Below are 20,582 nucleotides of genomic sequence, written 5' to 3'. Positions count from 1 at the left end.
CTTTGATCATTCATCAAGACTCTGTTTTTATCAGACAAACATTGAAACAAATCATTCTCTTCTCCCGAACTAGTAACAGAAATATTCAACAACAAAGCCCAGTTGAGGACATCTGGAAAAATCCAGCCAAACGACTTCTCTCGTTCTGGTAGATTCATCTGTCAGATCACAGGTCAAGTATCAGCGCTGCGTTTGCAGTTCTGTCGGCCTGCAGGCCAGAAGAACAACCGACTAACAGCAGGAAGAACATTACGGTTTGTACTTGTTGTTACACTTTGTACTTGTTGTTGCACTTTGTACTTGTTGTTACACTTTGTACTTGTTGTTACACTTTGTACTTGTTGTTACACTTTGTACTTGTTGTTACACTGGGAAAAACGTTTTCCATTATCGTATTTTACGTCAGCAATACTATAATTTACAATCATGTTATTCTCCTCTTTGATGTTCTATACTTCCATAGTCTACAGTGGCCCTGATGAGTCCAGTGTCAATTGTTTTTGGAGACTTCCTGTCTGCTCAAGCACCTGCCAAGGCTGAGTACTTTGTATTTTTCAATAACCTTCATCATGTGTCGTCAGCCTTTCTTTGAACCAGAGTCCTACAAATGTGAAATAATCCTTTTTTATTATTTCCCCTTACAGTTGAATTGACTCCAGATCTTGTTTTGTCTCCCAATTAAAAGATACTTTGTCACAGATAACCTGAATCCCCATTCCAAAATCTATTTTCTTAATTTCCTCTCGCATTTTTTAACAATGTATTCTATATTTCTTCCCCTTTTCCATTTAATAGTGATGTCAGGGCTATAGGCCCATCTTTGTTTGGTTTGCATATAGAAACAACCACAGCTCCTTTCCACTGACAGGGAAGGTATTTCTTTTCCCACGCTGTGTTACACAAGGCTAACAAAATGTCTTTACTTTTCTTATTAAGAGATTTTATCATGCAACAATGAATTTGGTCATTTTCTGGAGCTGGTCTTCTCCTGAGTGACCTGTTCATTTGGTTAATGAGAATAACACATCCAGAGTATGATTGCTTTCTTCTTCCTGCAGTGCTTCTTTGCTTTCTTGTGTAGTGTGTTCCCTTTGCAATCTCTCCTCCTTGGACAGATTGCCACAGCTGTGAACCACGGCCAGTGTCTCTGCTATTAGCTCTGCTTTCTCTTTGCTCCCTGCTACATCTCTTTCTCCATCTTTCACAACTGGATATGTTCCTTTCCTCCGGCCAGACATCTTCCAAATGATGTTCCAAATCTGCCCCCATAAAGTGCTATGTGCATTAACATCTCCACCCCAAATAATGTCCCCTCTCTAGTGATCAAAATTACTTCCAATTTGTCTTTTTATAGATTATTGCATTAATTATAGAGATGTGTTATTTTGAATAACACATAACTTCCAATTATTTTGTCGTTTGAATTTACTGTACCTTTTGTTTTCTTTAATAAATATTGCACACACTTCTATAATGAAGTCCCCTGATCCAACACTTCAAATGTAATGCTCACCTGACCAAAAGTTAACCATCTGACTCGTCCCACAACCCAGACCACCTGTAACATTCACTTCACCAGGTCAGAATCACGTCCCTGGAAATAAGTAGTGGTTTGTGATCAGTTGCTTTATTGTTATATCATGCAGCATTTCTACCTTCATTGTGATAAGAACATCCAACCTAAATCCTAACAACAAATTCCCTAAAAAAAACGTTTAAACAATATTCAAAAAAAAGATCTTAAGGCATAAAAACATTAAAGGCCTTCTGGTATTTTTCTACAAGTCCGTACTTTAACATTATCTCATTGAGGGACGAAATAATCAACAAATCGATAATGAAATTAGTTGCATCGCTCCGTTGTTGCAGCACTACTAGACATGAGGTATTTGGTTCGACTAGAAAAAAACTGTAAGATGTAGTTGGAGCAGCCGCTCTATGGGCGCACCACTCAAAGAGATATGCAGCTTGTGTGACAACCTCAGGCTTCACAGACTGGCTCTAGTGAAAAGCAATACCACTTCTCGGGGAGGAGAAACCTGAACCTTTGCAGGAGGTTGAGCTCCATCAGCCAGGGAGGTGAGAGCCTCCGTGGACGAGTTTCCATGTCAAAACTCACATGGGCAACAATGATGTAACCAAGAGAGGGTGCTGATTGGGTAAAGGGGCTAAAGAGGATTCTCATCTGTGTGAGTTTGCATGTGGACTTGTAGTGTTCGACATTGATGCTTCCTCAGTGTTCCACCATGTGTGAAAGATTTACCACACTCTGCACAGCTGAAAGGTTTCTCCCCTGTGTGACATCTCATGTGAGTCTTTAGACTTCCGCTTGTAGTGAAACATTTACCACACTGTGAGCAGCTGAAAGGTTTCTCCCCTGTGTGACACCTCATATGTTTTTTCAGGTGTTCGTTTTGAGCGAAACAGTTACCACACTCTGCACAGCTGAAAGGTTTCTCCCCTGTGTGACATCTCATGTGAGTCTTTAGACTTCCGCTTGCAGTGAAACATTTACCACACCGTGAGCAGCTGAAAGGTTTCTCCCCTGTGTGACATTGCATGTGTTTATTCAGATTTCCTTTTTGAGAGAAATATTTACCACACTCCGAGCAGCTGAAAGGTTTCTCCCCTGTGTGACATCTCATGTGTGTCTTCAGATGTCCACTTAGAGTGAAACATTTACCACACTGTTTGCAGCTGAAAGGTTTCTCCCCTGTGTGACATTGCATGTGTTTATTCAGATTTCCTTTTTGAGAGAAATATTTACCACACTCCGAGCAGCTGAAAGGTTTCTCCCCTGTGTGACATCTCATGTGAGTCTTTAGACTTCCGCTTGCAGTGAAACATTTACCACACTCCGAGCAGCTGAAAGGTTTCTCTGATGTGTGGCTCATCATGTGTCTCTTCAGCTCTTTAATGCAACGACATGTTTTCTTACATTCAGAACAGATCAAAGGTTTCTCACTTGTTCTACATCTTGACTCACTGACGGAACCGTTATCATTATTAGGAGAGTTTAAACCTGTCTGAGGTTCTCTGGCCTCATTCCAATCATCAATGTCGTCAGTATCTGGTTCAGATGAGTCCTCAGTTTCGTCATCAGTATCTGGTTCTGGAGGACCATCTGGACCCGGGATCCTGTCTGGTTCTGGTCCTCCACAGTCCTCTGCATCACCTTCTGTCTCCATCTGTTCAGTTTGTCTCTGATGAAGCTGTGAGGACTGAGCTTCCTCTTCATCATCTTCATTTTTCACAAGAGTGAATGAGACCTTCATGTCAGCCTCGTCCAGCCCTTGAAGCAGCTCTTCTTTGATAAGGGGGGACTCTGGGTAATCCTGGTCTAGACTAGAGCTCCCCTCCTGCTGCTCCTCTTTAACCACGAACATCTGCAGGAGGTCTGTGGAGAATAATGATGTATATAATAATAATAATAATAATGTAGACGGCTACAAACGCAGAGAATGCCTGGGGTCGTCGGACAAAGCATCTGCTAGTCAGTGGTTAACCGGCTGCAGCGTGGCAGGTGATTATACTTTGCAAACAGTCCACCACGTCCTGTATCCTTTGTGGGCCACTAGATATCATGCATCAACATGCTCTATAACAGGTGTAGACAAAAGCGTGTTGCTCTAGTGTTGTGCTAAATAAGAAAAGATAAGCACCACCGAGAGGTCCCGGTGTTGAAATATGCTGTACAGAAAAACGTGCCGTCCCTTTACAACGTTCACTTCACGTATGATAATGGTAGAATAATACATGCAGCATACCTGTGAATCCTGAGTCTGCAAATCAAGCGCACTAAATCCAACACTGCTGATGGACTTTAACTCGTAGGCCGTAGTGAGAGACATGTGCAGACGCTTTAAAGTAATAATCACTTTCTGATGTCAGTGAGGAGAGTGAGAGAGAACCAACCTGCTCTTTGAACGCGGACTTCTGGGTTGCAAACAGCGCGCAGACGTGTCTTTAGTCCCTCGTTGTCCTCTTTTAATCTAGAAGCTTCCTCCTCGTACTCTGCTATCGTTCTTTCAAACAGCCCAAATGTCTCTTCGCCGTCCTCGGTGATTCGCTGCTTCAGTAAACATCTCAGCATTTGGACGTTGGACATCTTCACTGAATCTCAGACACGTGTCCTCCAGATAAACACCGTTGGTTCTCCGTTAAACTCGGACTAGCACCGTGCTGCTAACTTCCGGCTAGCGTGCTAAGCTAACCTCAATAGCTTGATGATGAGTCAGAGGAAAAAGATCCAGAAAAAAAGGTGAGCAGCTGAAAGTCCATCAGAGGTTCATCCGGACGTGCAGAGACTCTGGTGGATCCGGATCCGGACTGATGGAGACAACTGATACTTGATCAACACGACGGAGACACGCTGCTGATGCTGCGGCCGATCGGCGCCATGTTGCTCTGAGATCGACATCCGGGACCTTCTTCTTCTTCTGTCTTTTATTGGCGGTTGGAGAGCAGCGTCCTGCTGCGCATTAGCGCCACCTTCTTAAAAGGAGTGTGGACTGAAATGACGGTGCTACTGTTTCTGTATGTTTTATGTATCAGTGTTGTCTTTGCTTGTTATTTAAATAAGCCCCTATAAGGTATATGTTGTGAATGAAGTTGTGTGAGTTCAAACCTAACCTTTACTTTCTCTAGACGTCTCTGAGTCTTTTCCTGTAATGATTGTGTTGTGGACAATGGATGATGACGTGTTCTATTGTTTCCTGTTCACTGCAGGTACCTGTCGGGTGTTTCCTCAGTGTTCTTTGTGTGTTTCTCAGACCTGTGTGTCTAAACCTCATTGTAGTGATGACGTCCTCCTCTTTTTCCCTTCTGCTAGTTTCTCTCATTTCTCCAACTTTCTTTCGGATTTAATTATACTTCCATTCCTTCATCTGTCCTCTCTACTTCTTTTTGAAAGAAGAACAAACCAACGTGATCACAATTGGAAGCAGTAATGGTAAAATATGTTAGAACACAAAGGCTGGAACAAAGGAACTGTCTGTTACCTCATCTGAACCTCAGCGTTTTGACTGCTCGGAGACGCCATCTCCACAGAGCACTGTAATACGTGCTGGTGCATTTGACCTGCTTCTAAGCAATAAATGGACTTTTACAACTTTGATCATTCATCAAGACTCTGTTTTTATCAGACAAACATTGAAACAAATCATTCTCTTCTCCCGAACTAGTAACAGAAATATTCAACAACAAAGCCCAGTTGAGGACATCTGGAAAAATCCAGCCAAACGACTTCTCTCGTTCTGGTGGATTCATCTGTCAGATCACAGGTCAAGTATCAGCGCTGCGTTTGCAGTTCTGTCGGCCTGCAGGCCAGAAGAACAACCGACTAACAGCAGGAAGAACATTACGGTTTGTACTTGTTGTTACACTTTGTACTTGTTACACTGGGAAAAACGTTTTCCATTATCGTATTTGTGTCGTATTTCACGTCAGCAATACTATAATTTACAATCATGTTATTCTCCTCTTTGATGTTCTATACTTCCATAGTCTACAGTGGCCCTGATGAGTCCAGTGTCAATTGTTTTTGGAGACTTCCTGTCTGCTCAAGCACCTGCCAAGGTTGAGTACTTTGTATTTTTCAATAACCTTCATCATGTGTCGTCAGCCTTTCTTTGAACCAGAGTCCTACAAATGTGAAATAGTCCTTTTTTATTATTTCCCCTTACAGTTGAATTGACTCCAGATCTTGTTTTGTCTCCCAATTAAAAGATACTTTGTCACAGGTAACCTGAATCCCCATTCCAAAATCTATTTTCTTAATTTCGTCTCGCATTTTTTAACAATGTATTCTATATTTCTTCCCCTTTTCCATTTAATAGTGATGTCAGGGCTATAGGCCCATCTTTGTTTGGTTTGCATATAGAAACAACCACAGCTCCTTTCCACTGACAGGGAAGGTATTTCTTTTCCCACGCTGTGTTACACAAGGCTAACAAAATGTCTTTACTTTTCTTATTAAGAGATTTTATCATGCAACAATGAATTTGGTCATTTCCTGGAGCTGGTGTTCTCCTGAGTGACCTGTTCATTTGGTTAATGAGAATAACACATCCAGAGTATGATTGCTTTCTTCTTCCTGCAGTGCTTCTTTGCTTTCTTGTGTAGTGTGTTCCCTTTGCAATCTCTCCTCCTTGGACAGATTGCCACAGCTGTGAACCACGGCCAGTGTCTCTGCTGTTAGCTCTGCTTTCTCTTTGCTCCCTGCTACATCTCTTTCTCCATCTTTCACAACTGGATATGTTCCTTTCCTCCGGCCAGACATCTTCCTAATCATGTTCCAAATCTGCCCCCATAAAGTGCTATGTGCATTAACATCTCCACCCCAAATAATGTTCCCTCTCTAGTGATCAAAATGACTTCCAATTTGTCTTTTTATAGATTATTGCATTAATTATAGCTATAACTTCCAATTATTTTGTCGTTTGAATTTACTGTACCTTTTGTTTTCTTTAATAAATATTGCACACACTTCTATAATGAAGTCCCCTGATCCAACACTTCAAATGTAATGCTCACCTGACCAAAAGTTAACCATCTGACTCGTCCCACAACCCAGACCACCTGTAACATTCACTTCACCAGGTCAGAATCACGTCCCTGGAAATAAGTAGTGGTTTGTGATCAGTTGCTTTATTGTTATATCATGCAGCATTTCTACCTTCATTGTGATAAGAACATCCAACCTAAATCCTAACAACAAATTCCCTAAAAAAAACGTTTAAACAATATTCAAAAAAAAGATCTTAAGGCATAAAAACATTAAAGGCCTTCTGGTATTTTTCTACAAGTCCGTACTTTAACATTAACTCATTGAGGGACGAAATAATCGCCCAACACAACAAATCGATAATAAAATGAGTTTCATCGCTCCGTTGTTGCAGCACTACTAGACATGAGGTATTTGGTTTGACTAGAAAAAAACTGTAAGATGTATTTGGAGCAGCCGCTCTTTGGGCGCACCACTCAAAGAGATATGCAGCTTGTGTGACAACCTCAGGCTTCACAGACTGGCTCTAGTGAAAAGCAATACCACTTCTCGGGGAGGAGAAACCTGAACCTTTGCAGGAGGTTGAGCTCCATCAGCCAGGGAGGTGAGAGCCTCCGTGGATGAGTTTCCATGTCAAAACTCACATGGGCAACAATGATGTAACCAAGAGAGGGTGCTGATTGGGTAAAGGGGCTAAAGAGGATTCTCATCTGTGTGAGTTTGCATGTGGACTTTTACAGTTCGACATTGATGCTTCCTCAGTGTTCCACCATGTCTGAAAGATTTACCACACTCTGCACAGCTGAAAGGTTTCTCCCCTGTGTGACATCTCATGTGTACCTTCAGATTTTCACTTAGAGTAAAACATTTACCACACTCTGTGCAGCTGAAAGGTTTCTGCCCTGTGTGACATCTCATGTGTACCTTCAGATTATCACTTCGAGTGAAACATTTACCACACTCTGTGCAGCTGAAAGGTTTCTCCCCTGTGTGACATCTCATGTGTACCTTCAGATTTTCATTTAGAGTGAAACATTTACCACACTCTGTGCAGCTGAAAGGTTTCTCCCCTGTGTGACATCTCATGTGAGTCTTCAGACGTCCGCTTGCAGGGAAACGTTTACCACACTGTGAGCAGCTGAAAGGTTTCTCCCCTGTGTGACATCTCATGTGAGTCTTTAGACTTCCGCTTGCAGTGAAACATTTACCACACTGTGAGCAGCTGAAAGGTTTCTCCCCTGTGTGACATCTCATGTGAGTCTTTAGACTTCCGCTTGCAGGGAAACGTTTACCACACTGTGAGCAGCTGAAAGGTTTCTCCCCTGTGTGACATCTCATGTGAGTCTTTAGACTTCCGCTTGCAGTGAAACATTTACCACACTGTGAGCAGCTGAAAGGTTTCTCCCCTGTGTGACACCTCATATGTATCTTCAGGTGTTCGTTTTGAGCGAAACAGTTACCACACTGTGAGCAGCTGAAAGGTTTCTCCCCTGTGTGACATCTCATGTAATTCTTTAGACTTCCGCTTGCAGTGAAACATTTACCACACTGTGAGCAGCTGAAAGGTTTCTCCCCTGTGTGACATCTCATGTGTTTCTTCAGATTTCCTTTTTGAGCGAAACAGTTACCACACTCCGAGCAGCTGAAAGGTTTCTCCCCTGTGTGACATCTCATGTGAGTCTTTAGATTTCCCCTTGCAGTGAAACAGTTACCACACTCTGAGCAGCTGAAAGGTTTCTCTGATGCGTGGCTCATCATGTGTCTCTTCAGCTTTTTAATGCAACGACATGTTTTCTTACATTCAGAACAGATCAAATGTTTCTCACTTGTTCTACATCTTGACTCACTGACGGAACCGTTATCATTATTAGGAGAGTTTAAACCTGCCTGAGGTTGTCTGGTCTCATTCCAATCATCAATGTCGTCAGTATCTGGTCCAGATGAGTCTCCAGTTTCGTCATCAGTATCTGGTTCTGGAGGACCATCTGGACCCGGGTTCCTGTCTGGTTCTGGTCCTCCACAGTCCTCTGCATCACCTTCTGTCTCCATCTGTTCAGTTTGTCTCTGATGAAGCTGTGAGGACTGAGCTTTCTCTTCATTATCTTCATTTTTCACAAGAGTGAATGAGACCTTCATGTCAGCCTCGTCCAGCCCTTGAAGCAGCTCTTCTTTGATAAGGGGGGACTCTGGGTCATCCTGGTCTAGACTAGAGCTCCCCTCCTGCTGCTCCTCTTTAACCACGGACATCTGCCGGAGGTCTGTGGAGAATAATGATGTATATAATAATAATAATAATAATAATGTAGACGGCTACAAACGCAGAGAATGCCTGGGGTCGTCGGACAAAGCATCTGCTAGTCAGTGGTTAACCGGCTGCAGCGTGGCAGGTGATTATACTTTGCAAACAGTCCACCACGTCCTGTATCCTTTGTGGGCCACTAGATATCATGCATCAACATGCTCTATAACAGGTGTAGACAAAAGCGTGTTGCTCTAGTGTTGTGCTAAATAAGAAAAGATAAGCACCACCGAGAGGTCCCCGTGTTGAAATGTGCTGTACAGCAAAACGTGCCGTCCCTTTACAACGTTCACTTCACGTATGATAATGGTAGAATAATACATGCAGCATACGTGTGAATCCTGAGTCTGCAAATCAAGCGCTCTAAATCCAACACTGCTGATGGACTTTAACTCGTAGGCCGTAGTGAGAGACATGTGCAGACGCTTTAAAGTAATAATCACTTTCTGATGTCAGTGAGGAGAGTGAGAGAGAACCAACCTGCTCTGTGAACGCAGACTTCTGGATTGAAAACAGCTCGCAGACGTTTCTTTAGTCCCTCGTTGTCCTCTTTTAATCTAGAAGCTTCCTCCTCGTACTCTGCTATCGTTCTTTCAAACAGCCCAAATGTCTCTTCGGCGTCCTCGGTGATTCGCTGCTTCAGTAAACATCTCAGCATTTGGACGTTGGGCATCTTCACTGAATCTCAGACACGTGTCCTCCAGATAAACACCGTTGGTTCTCCGTTAAACTCGGACTAGCACCGTGCTGCTAACTTCCAGCTAGCGTGCTAAGCTAACCTCAATAGCTTGATGATGAGTCAGAGGAACAAGATCCAGAAAAAAGGGTGAGCGGCTGAAAGTCCATCAGAGGTTCATCCGGACGTGCAGAGATTCTGGTGGATCCGGATCCGGACTGATGGAGACAACTGATACTTGATCAACACGACGCTGCGGCCGATCGGCGCCATGTTGCTCTGAGACCGACATCCGGGTCCTTCTTCTTCTTCTGTCTTTTATTGGCGGTTGGAGAGCAGCGTCCTGCTGCGCATTAGCGCCACCTTCTTAAAAGGAGTGTGGACTGAAATGACGGTGCTACTGTTTCTGTATGTTTTATGTATCAGTGTTGTCTTTGCTTGTTATTTAAATAAGCCCCTATAAAGTATATGTTGTGAATGAAGTTGTGTGAGTTCAAACCTAACCTTTACTTTCTCTAGACGTCTCTGAGTCTTTCCCTGTAATGATTGTGTTGTGGACAATGGATGATGACGTGTTCTATTGTTTCCTGTTCACTGCAGGTACCTGTCGGGTGTTTCCTCAGTGTTCTTTGTGTGTTTCTCAGACCTGTGTGTCTAAACCTCATTGTAGTGATGACGTCCTCCTCTTTTTCCCTTCTGCTAGTTTCTCTCATTTCTCCAACTTTCTTTCGGATTTAATTATACTTCCATTCCTTCATCTGTCCTCTCTACTTCTTTTTGAAAGAAGAACAAACCAACGTGATCACAATTGGAAGCAGTAATGGTAAAAGATGTTAGAACACAAAGGCTGGAACAAAGGAACTGTCTGTTACCTCATCTGAACCTCAGCGTTTTGACTGCTCGGAGACGCCATCTCCAGAGAGCACTGTAATACGTGCTGGTGCATTTGACCTGCTTCTAAGCAATAAATGGACTTTTACAACTTTGATCATTCATCAAGACTCTGTTTTTATCAGACAAACATTGAAACAAATCATTCTCTTCTCCCGAACTAGTAACAGAAATATTCAACAACAAAGCCCAGTTGAGGACATCTGGAAAAATCCAGCCAAACGACTTCTCTCGTTCTGGTAGATTCATCTGTCAGATCACAGGTCAAGTATCAGCGCTGCGTTTGCAGTTCTGTCGGCCTGCAGGCCAGAAGAACAACCGACTAACAGCAGGAAGAACATTACGGTTTGTACTTGTTGTTACACTTTGTACTTGTTGTTGCACTTTGTACTTGTTGTTACACTTTGTACTTGTTGTTACACTTTGTACTTGTTGTTACACTTTGTACTTGTTGTTACACTTTGTACTTGTTGTTACACTTTGTACTTGTTGTTACACTGGGAAAAACGTTTTCCATTATCGTATTTGTGTCGTATTTCACGTCAGCAATACTATAATTTACAATCATGTTATTCTCCTCTTTGATGTTCTATACTTCCATAGTCTACAGTGGCCCTGATGAGTCCAGTGTCAATTGTTTTTGGAGACTTCCTGTCTGCTCAAGCACCTGCCAAGGCTGAGTACTTTGTATTTTTCAATAACCTTCATCATGTGTCGTTAGCTTTTCTTTGAACCAGAGTCCTTTTAAGTTTCTTCCCGTCGGCAGTCGGGCTCATCAACAGAGCCGGTCCCCCACTGACTGACTATAACACTCCACCGGTCACTCCCCCTCATACTGCACATGCCACTTTAACTGTAATTCATCACTTTGTCACTTGTCACTTTGTCTCTTGTCTGTTACTTGTTCGTTAGTGCACTTTATGCTTAATATTTTTCTTTTTAACTTTTTAATATTTAAATTTTTTTAACTTTATTCCCTTGTTTTATACTAACCCATAGCCTGATTCCTGATGCAAATGCGAAATAATCCTTTTTTATTATTTCCCCTTACAGTTAAATTGACTCCAGATCTTGTTTTGTCTCCCAATTAAAAGATACTTTGTCACAGGTAACCTGAATCCCCATTCCAAAATCTATTTTCTTAATTTCCTCTCGCATTTTTTAACAATGTATTCTATATTTCTTCCCCTTTTCCATTTAATAGTGATGTCAGGGCTATAGGCCCATCTTTGTTTGGTTTGCTTATAGAAACAACCACAGCTCCTTTCCACTGACAGGGAAGGTATTTCTTTTCCCACGCTGTGTTACACAAGGCTAACAAAATGTCTTTACTTTTCTTATTAAGAGATTTTATCATGCAACAATGAATTTGGTCATTTCCTGGAGCTGGTGTTCTCCTGAGTGACCTGTTCATTTGGTTAATGAGAATAACACATCCAGAGTATGATTGCTTTCTTCTTCCTGCAATGCTTCTTTGCTTTCTTGTGTAGTGTGTTCCCTTTGCAATCTCTCCTCCTTGGACAGATTGCCACAGCTGTGAACCACGGCCAGTGTCTCTGCTGTTAGCTCTGCTTTCTCTTTGCTCCCTGCTACATCTCTTTCTCCATCTTTCACAACTGGATATGTTCCTTTCCTCCGGCCAGACATCTTCCTAATCATGTTCCAAATCTGCCCCCATAAAGTGCAATGTGCATTAACATCTCCACCCCAAATAATGTTCCCTCTCTAGTGATCAAAATTACTTCCAATTTATCTTTTTATAGATTTATTGCATGTGTTACGGGTGTGTACTGTGTTCTCTCTCTCTCCAGGTAGCAGAAGAGATCTTGGATTTGATGGCACACACTGCAGTGTGTGCGTGATGGTTTTTTGTGTTTGCCAATGTGCTGGCAGTTAATCATTGTTTTGATTTGTCGGTTTATTTTCATTTGTTACTCTCCAGGTCCCTAGACTTTAATTGAGGAACGTAACAATTTGGATTATAGAAATGTGTTATTTTTAATTGCTCTTTCCCCACACCTCATTTACAAAAACTTCCAATTCATTTGTTTGAATTTGCCTGTACCTTTCGTTTTCTTTAATAAATATTGCCCTGTATCCCGTCTTACGTATAGTTCTATATAATTTTATAATGAAATCAAGTCCCTTGATCCAACGCGTATTCTCTTGTAACGCCACTGCTCACCCGACCAAAGTTAACCATCTGACTCCTCCCATTCCCCAGACCACCTGTAACATTCACTTTACCAGGTGAGAATCACGTCCCTGGAAACTAGTACAGTGGTTTGTGATCAGTTGCTTTCTCGTTTTATCATGCACCATTTTTCAGGAATCAGGAAACATTTATTACCAAATATGCCAAACATACAAGGAATTTGTCTTGGCGGTTAGTGCGCGACAGTAGACAGACAAGACAGCAGTGCACAAGTAATAAAATAAAGTAAAATGAAATGCTAATGCAATGGGTTAGTAGAATAAGGCTATGGGTTAGTATAAAACAAGGGAATAAAGTTAAAAATTTTAAATATTAAAAAGTAAAAAATAATAATAATTATACCTTCATTGTAGGTTCTGCTGCACCTTGGTGGGGCAACTTTCAAAGACCTCAAATATTTTAGTTAAATACATTTTAGAGTTCATAATTTATGCCTTATTTTAGCATTTAGTCTTTTCCATTTGTGATCCGTGTGGTTAAGGAACAGCTTAAGACAACTTTCAATTAAATGTTTTTCAACATTTATTCACAACCGCAAAAGACAAAATAAAATACAACAAAAAAAAGACATTTCCTAAAAATCGTTAAAAACAAGAAGCCAATCCAGGAAAACATTAAAGGCCTTCTGGTATTTTTCTGCAATTCTGCACTTTAACATGAAAAAAATAGAATTAACACAAGATGGTTCACATAAATCTATGCAGTAAAATGTTGATAAAATAACAAATGGAACATTAAAATCAGTCAAACTTGTATTTCAACGGTAAACAGTGCCACAAAATCGCCCCGGTCATCGTACAAATTAGGCTGGAGGGAAATGAAGACGCTGTTAACACTGATACGCCAAAACTTGAACATCAAAGATGTATTATTGCGAAGATCACAACAGTATCTTTTCTCACTCCAATCTCTCACACCGGCTGAACAGGGAATGAAGATTGCTGGTGAGGTTCTTGTTGCCTGGAAATGAGGTATTTAGTCCCAAAACCCATAAAATCTATTTGGAGCAGGTGCTCTATGGGCTGGGCGGGCTGGGCAGGCAGGGCAGGGCGGTGGTTAGCACTGTCGCCTCACAGCAAGAAGGTCCGGGGTTCAACTCCACCTAGTGGCCTTTCTGTGTGGCGTCCGCATGTTCTCCCTGTGTCTGCGTGGGTTCTCTCCGGATACTCTTCTGGCTTCCTCACACAGTTCAAAGACGTGCTCTGGGGATTAACTGACCACAGGCTTCACAGGCTGGCTCTAGGGACAAGCAATACCACCTCTCGGGGGGAAGAAATCTGAGCCTGTGCAGGAGGTTGAGCTCCATCAGCTAGATATAATATGGCTTAACTTCATGCTGTTGCTACTTCAGGAACCAAGCCCTTGGAGAGGGGCAGGATCCAGACAGGTGTGGGGGTATCCATGAGCCGTCTCTGCATGAGTTTTACCCCAGTGAACAAGAGGATCGCCTCATTGAGACTGAATCCCAGGGAGGAAGTCTCTACAGTTGTTTTGTAATTGTGAACATGGAAAAGTAGCTGCAAATATCTGTCTTCATTGTTGTGCTGGGGGTATTAACGTACGTGGGCAACAGTGATGTAACCAAGAGATGGGGCTGATTGAGTTAAGGCGCTAAACGGGATTCTCATCTGTGTGAGTTTTCATGTGGAATGCTGGACATCGATGCATCCTCAGAATTACAATGTCAGTAAAGCATTTGCCGCAGCGTTTGCAGGTTTTCTCCCCTGTGTGAGGTCTCATGTGTGTCTTCAGATGTGTCTTCAGATGTCCACTATTCGTGAAAAATTTACCACATTCTGAGCAGCTATATGGTTTCTCCCCTGTGTGACATCTGATGTGTTCCTTCAGTTTCTGACCTGAAGTGAAACATTTACCACAATGTAGGCATTTGAATGGTTTCTCACCTTTGTGATATCTGTTGTGAATCTTTAGCCTGTCACTTGAGGAGAAACATTTACCACACTCTAAGCAGCTGAAAGGTTTCTCCCCTGTGTGACTTCTCATGTGACTCTTTAGACTTCCACTTATAGTGAAACATTTACCACACTCTAAGCAGCTGAAAGGTTTCTCCCCTGTGTGACATCTCATGTGAGTCTTCAGACTTCCGCTTTGAGTGAAACACTTGCCACATTCTGAGCAGCTGAAAGGTTTCTCCCCTGTGTGACGTCTCATGTGAGTCGTTAGACTTCCACCTTGAGTGAAACGTTCACCACACTCTGAGCAGCTATAAGGTTTCTCCCCTGTGTGACATCTCATGTGAGTCTTCAGACTTCCAATCGCAGTGAAACACTTACCACACTCTGAGCAGCTATAAGGTTTCTCCCCTGTGTGACATCTCCTGTGAACCCTCAGGTCTCCACGGTTATTGAAAGATTTACCACACTCTTGGCAGCTGAGAAGATTCTCTGATGTATGGGTCATCATGTGTCTCTTCAGCTTTTTAATGCAATCAAATGCTTTCGTACATTCAGAACAGATTAACGGTTGATCACTTGTTCTACATTTTGAACCTTTATCATTGGAGTTTGAACCTGAGTGAGGTTCTCTGGTCTCATTCCAATCAACACTGTCGTCAGTCTCAGGTTCAGATGAGTCTCCAGTCTCCTCCTCAGTATCTGGTTCTGGAGGACCATCTCGACCAGAGTTCCTGTCTGGTTCTGGTCCTCCACAGTCCTCTCCATCACCTTCTGTCTCCATTGGTTCAGTTTGTCTCTGATGAAGCTGTGAGGACTGAGCTTCCTCTTCATCATCTACACTCTTCACAGGAATGACTGAGACCTTTGTGTCAGCCTCCTCCAGCCATTGAAGCTGCTCCTCCTTAATGTGGGGGAGCTCTGGGGCCCCCTGGTCCTCCTTGATGTGGGGGGGCTTTAGGTCCTCCTGCTGCTCTTCTTTAAGCACAAACAGCTGGTGGAGGTCTGTGGATAGTGATACAATTATTGCTGAGAGACAAAAAAATTTAACTAAATTAATTGCATAACGTTCTGTGATTAACTGCAATTAATTGAATTATGCGCATAGTTCAATAATACACAAAGAAATAGTGTATTGCGTGCTTTTATTCAAAGTAGTTTTATCAATTCAATTAATTTCACTTTGTACAGCCCAAATTCGCAATTTACAAATCTGCATCAGAGGGCGTTACAGTCTGTACACATGCAACTACACAATTAAAACACGACCCGCTGATCAAACACAACGGCAGTCAGAAACACAAACACAGGCACCTTATCCCTCACCAAGGGGTGATTATTTGTAGGAAGTGTTAATGCACAAGTTATGTCTACGACTTGATCTGTTGTTGTCAGTAGAGCATAAATATTAATTTTGTATTTTTAAGCCGTATAACTGGTGTATGTTATTAAAACTATTGCACAAGTTAATAAGAGTTTACATTGTCAAATTATTTATCAGTAATACAGTAAAAATGATGGGACAACTTTGCAAGTTGATTTTTAGTGTGCAGCCCTAGATTTTCTCCTTGCGCCCCTAAAGTTTAGGGGCCACTGTGCTCCTAGTAAGAAAAGTTAAGTCTGGAGCCCTGCTGTCCCGAAATCCTCACATCGGCAGACGAAAACCCTTCAATGGGGAAAAAAAGGGAAGAAAGCTCAGTGAGAACGTCAGAGGAGGATCCCTCTCCCGGGATGGACAGACTACAATGATACATGTGTACAGAATGAACAATGTAAAATACATTCAATTCCTATAACAGATGATTCAAATAAATGCGAGTAGTAAGCCAAGTGTACGACAGGACCACTGCAGGGACAACCACCATCAGACAGAACCACCATCAGATAGAACCAGTTGCCGTCCTTTATGGATTTCTCTCAATTGTATCCCCAAAGAGGGTTTTTTCTCCTGTCAGGTAGTAGATGAGCAAGTGATTTTTTTTTTTTTTTTTTGTGCTTTCGCCCCTATCAGGTCTCCGTAGATCGTGGTTCCTTCGGGACCCTGGTCCTGACACCTACCGTGGCCATGCTGACGCCTGCTGCCATCATCATCATCATTATTTTAGATATTAATCATATTACTGTACTCGTAAACCAACATTACCCTCTCCTAAAATCTCTGTGCTCTCCCTCCCCACAGGATTCTGTGGATGGTGGTTCTATCTGATGGTGGTGGTCCCTGCAGTGGTCCTGCTGTGCGCCTGGCTTACTACTCACAATTACTTGAATAATTTCCGTCACAGGAATTGCATGTATTATACATTGTTCATTCTGTACACATGGCATCATTGTAGTCTGTCCATCCCGGGAGTGGGATCCCTCCTCTGACGTTCTCCCTAAGGTTTCTTCCCTTTTTTTCCCTCTTGTAAGGGTTTTTTTCATTTTTTGGGGAGTTTTTCCTGTGCCGATGGAGGGTTTCGGGGCAGAGGATGTTGTATGTGTACAGACTGTAAAGCCCTCTGAGGCAAATTTGTAATTTGCGATTCTGGGCTATACAAAATAAAATGACTTGACTTGACTTGAATGTAAGACAGCCGATTGAGGCAAATGTCTTGAGAATTGGACCACACGAACTGTAATAGATCGTATGATGTAGTGTGATGAACTGCGATCATTTATGATGTGTTGTAATTAAAGTGTACTAGTTATAAGATGAAGACAAACTATGTATGCTTTGTGATATTCACTCATTGAGGCATGAAGCCAAACGTATCTACATTGAATGCATTGGAATGTGAGGGACAGATGGACAGAGAGGTTTCAGGTTACAGCGTCACACCTCAATGTGAAGGGGACAAGCCAGGAGGAGACACGTTTGAAGGAGAAGCCGATGACATTAAAATGCACCCAAGAATCAGGAATCAGGAAACATTTATTGCCAAAATATGTCAAACATACAAGGAATTTGTCTTGGCGGTTGGTGCGTGACAGCAGACAACAAGACAGCAGTGCACAAGTAATGAAATAAAGTAAAATGAAATGCTAATGCAATGGGTTAGTAGAATAAGGCTATGGGTTAGTATAAAACAAGAGAATAAGGTTAAACATTTAAAATATTCAAAAAGTTAAAATATTAAGCATAATGTGCACCTTTCTCCGTTTCCTCGGTTAACGTGCGCAGCAGTGTTGCTTTTTCTTTTTTCTATCCAGTTAATGCATGATATTATTATTATTATTATTAGGGCTGCAACTAACGATTATTTTGATAATCGATTAATCGAATAAACAGCATTAAAAAGCTTTATTTTCCAACCTTTTACTCTAAAACAGAACTGCAAATTCACATTGCAAAAATACTTCAGAAAGTACAGGTTGCTCCTTGAACATAATTTATAAAAAAGGTTAGGAAAATATAAATCAGAAAATGTTTTAACGTCAGAACATGTTCTCTATTCTACACGCGAGTGTAGTCCGGCTCGGAGGATCCACTGAGGCTGTAGCGTGTTGCGTCTCACTACGCTATCAGACACGTATCGATCCGGGGATCCGGACCGTTCGATCACTCGCCAACTTCACCGAACTGAAGCGGAAACATATCGATTAGACTGACGTCAGTGAGGAGAGTGAGAGAGAACCAACCTGCTCTGTGAACGCGGACTTCTGGGTTGAAAACAGCGCGCAGACGTTTCTTTAGTCCCTCGTTGTCCTCTTTTAATCTAGAAGCTTCCTCCTCGTACTCTGCTATCGTTCTTTCAAACAGCCCAAATGTCTCTTCGCCGTCCTCGGTGATTCGCTGCTTCAGTAAACATCTCAGCATTTGGACGTTGGACATCTTCACTGAATCTCAGACACGTGTCCTCCAGATAAACACCGTTGGTTCTCCGTTAAACTCGGACTAGCACCGTGCCGCTAACTTCCAGCTAGCGTGCTAAGCTAACCTCTATAGCTTGACGATGAGTCAGAGGAACAAGATCCAGAAAAAAAGGTGAGCAGCTGAAAGTCCATCAGAGGTTCATCCGGACTCTGGTGGATCCGGATCCGGACTGATGGAGACCCTCCTGCTTCGAAGCTCGTGTCAAAATATGAACCAGTGCAGGCGAAGCAAACGTACCGGTGCTCGGTTCGTTCGCTGCTGATCACGTGATCAGTGACGTCCGACGCTTCGTTCCGGCGCACAGTCACGTGACCGAATTGATTGATTCAAAAGGGCTGGAAACAGGGTTCGGGCTTGTTGGTTTGATACAGTCAAAGTCAGTGTAGTAGTAGTAGTAGTAGTAGTAGTAGTAGTAGTAGTAGTAGTAGTAGTAGTAGTAGTAGTAGTAGTAGTAGTAGTAGTAGTAGTCGTCGTCGTCGTCGTCGTCGTCGTCGTCGTCGTCGTCGTCGTCGTCGTCGTCGTCGTCTACTGTCTGTTACCTCATCTGAACCTCAGCGTTTTGACTGCTCGGAGACGCCATCTCCACAGAGCACTGTAATACGTGCTGGTGCATTTGACCTCCTGCTTCTAAGCAATAAATGGACTTTTACAACTTTGATCATTCATCAAGACTCTGTTTTTATCAGACAAACATTGAAACAAATCATTCTCTTCTCCCGAACTAGTAACAGAAATATTCAACAACAAAGCCCAGTTGAGGACATCTGGAAACACTTTGTACTTGTTGTTACACTTTGTACTTGTTGTTACACTTTGTACTTGTTACACTTTGTACTTGTTGTTACACTTTGTACTTGTTGTTACACTTTGTACTTGTTACACTTTGTACTTGTTGTTACACTTTGTACTTGTTGTTACACTTTGTACTTGTTGTTACACTTTGTACTTGTTGTTACACTTTGTACTTGTTACACTTTGTACTTGTTACACTTTGTACTTGTTGTTACACTTTGTACTTGTTGTTACACTGGGAAAAACGTTTTCCATTATCGTATTTGTGGCGTATTTCACGTCAGCAATACTATAATTTACAATCATGTTATTCTCCTCTTTGATGTTCTATACTTCCATAGTCTACAGTGGCCCTGATGAGTCCAGTGTCAATTGTTTTTGGAGACTTCCTGTCTGCTCAAACACCTGCCAAGGTTGAGTACTTTGTATTTTTCAATAACCTTCATCATGTGTCGTCAGCTTTTCTTTGAACCAGAGTCCTACAAATGCGAAATAATCCTTTTTTATTATTTACAATTGAATTGAACTGTAGGAGGAGTTTCATCATATATATAGAGGTGTTATTTGGCGCCGCGATCGAACCTTCCTTTTGGACTCATCCACGGGTTCACGCTCCAGGATTCGTAGTGAAACAGCAGAGGCCTCTCGCAGTGTGGTTCTTCTTCTCTTCAAAGGTATGAGAGGCCCCTCCACAAACCAGTAAGACACTGGTGCTTCTGTTCAGATTCACCATCAACAGCTTAATGCATGAACTAGGGGGCTGTCTTCTTCTTAGCCAACAGGACACACTTTGTAACCTAACAGAGGAAAAACCCTCAGGAAAACATGCATCTTAAGGTTTAACGAGGAACACATATGTCGACTTAGTGCAGCATCATGTGACACAGCACACCAGCCGGTGCCAACCCCCAAACGTCTTCTTCTTCTTCTCTTCAATGGTATGAGAGGCCCCTCCACAAACCAGTGAGACACTGGTGCTTCTGTTCAGATTCACCATCAACAGCTTAATGCATGAACTAGGGGGCTGTCTTCTTCTTAGCCAACAGGACACACTTTGTAACCTAACAGAGGAAAAACCCTCAGGAAAACATGCATCTTAAGGTTTAGTGTGTCGACTTCGTGCCGCATAATGTGACTCAGCACCCAAACCCTTATGTGGTTAACAGTGAGCAGTTTGTTTAGTTTTAATCAACAGATGAACCTCTGAGACCCGGGGGGGGGGGGGGGTGGGGGGGGGGGGACGGGACAGGATCCTTAGGTGGTAATGATGTTGCATTCGGGGGGCTATGGGTCTCCCATATAGATACAGCCACGGTTCACTTCTTGACACCCTGGCAGACTGGTGCATCCTCACATTTAAGACATTTCCACTGAGAGCCAGATGTACTACAAGGGGGAGCAATGGACCAGATATGTGGTAAGTATACTAGTATATATA

General features: G+C 42.4%; 1 protein-coding gene across 8 annotated transcripts; it reads right to left on the bottom strand.

Annotated features, from left to right (window-relative positions):
* Nucleotides 1–1,888: 1,888 nt before the first annotated feature.
* Nucleotides 1,889–18,878, bottom strand: LOC120826113 (uncharacterized). 8 transcript variants are annotated; one of them, XM_078081000.1, is made up of 3 exons: nt 9,285–9,975; nt 7,299–8,763; nt 1,889–2,865 (listed from the first exon to the last, which is right to left on the bottom strand). In XM_078081000.1, exons 1-3 carry the CDS (start codon nt 9,475–9,477, stop codon nt 2,169–2,171), a joined length of 2,355 nt encoding a protein of 784 aa, XP_077937126.1. In that variant the 5' UTR covers nt 9,478–9,975; the 3' UTR covers nt 1,889–2,168. The 8 variants fall into 8 exon arrangements, with proteins under 8 accessions (XP_077937126.1, XP_077937124.1, XP_077937123.1 ...); XM_078080998.1 differs by lacking the exons at nt 7,299–8,763; nt 9,285–9,975 and adding an exon at nt 18,118–18,610 and having other exon boundaries at nt 1,889–3,397; XM_078080997.1 differs by lacking the exons at nt 7,299–8,763; nt 9,285–9,975 and adding an exon at nt 3,916–5,122 and having other exon boundaries at nt 1,889–3,397.
* Nucleotides 18,879–20,582: the final 1,704 nt, after the last annotated feature.

This window comes from Gasterosteus aculeatus, chromosome 10 (assembly GCF_964276395.1).
Source record: "Gasterosteus aculeatus chromosome 10, fGasAcu3.hap1.1, whole genome shotgun sequence".
Taxonomy (NCBI): Eukaryota; Metazoa; Chordata; class Actinopteri; order Perciformes; family Gasterosteidae; genus Gasterosteus; species Gasterosteus aculeatus.
This window is presented reverse-complemented; position numbering and strand designations above follow the sequence as displayed.

Excerpts from the sequence above, each read along its gene's own strand:
- LOC120826113 (XM_078081000.1), bottom strand. The coding sequence starts at position 9,477 with ATGCCCAACGTCCAAATGCTGAGATGTTTACTGAAGCAGCGAATCACC. Across the intron at positions 8,764-9,284 it reads AGTCTGCGTTCACAGAGCAG|ACCTCCGGCAGATGTCCGTG; the intron begins GTTGGTTCTCTC and ends TATTCTCCACAG. Across the intron at positions 2,866-7,298 it reads AAACCTTTCAGCTGTGCAGA|CTGCTCGGAGTGTGGTAAAT; the intron begins GTGTGGTAAATC and ends GAAACCTTTCAG.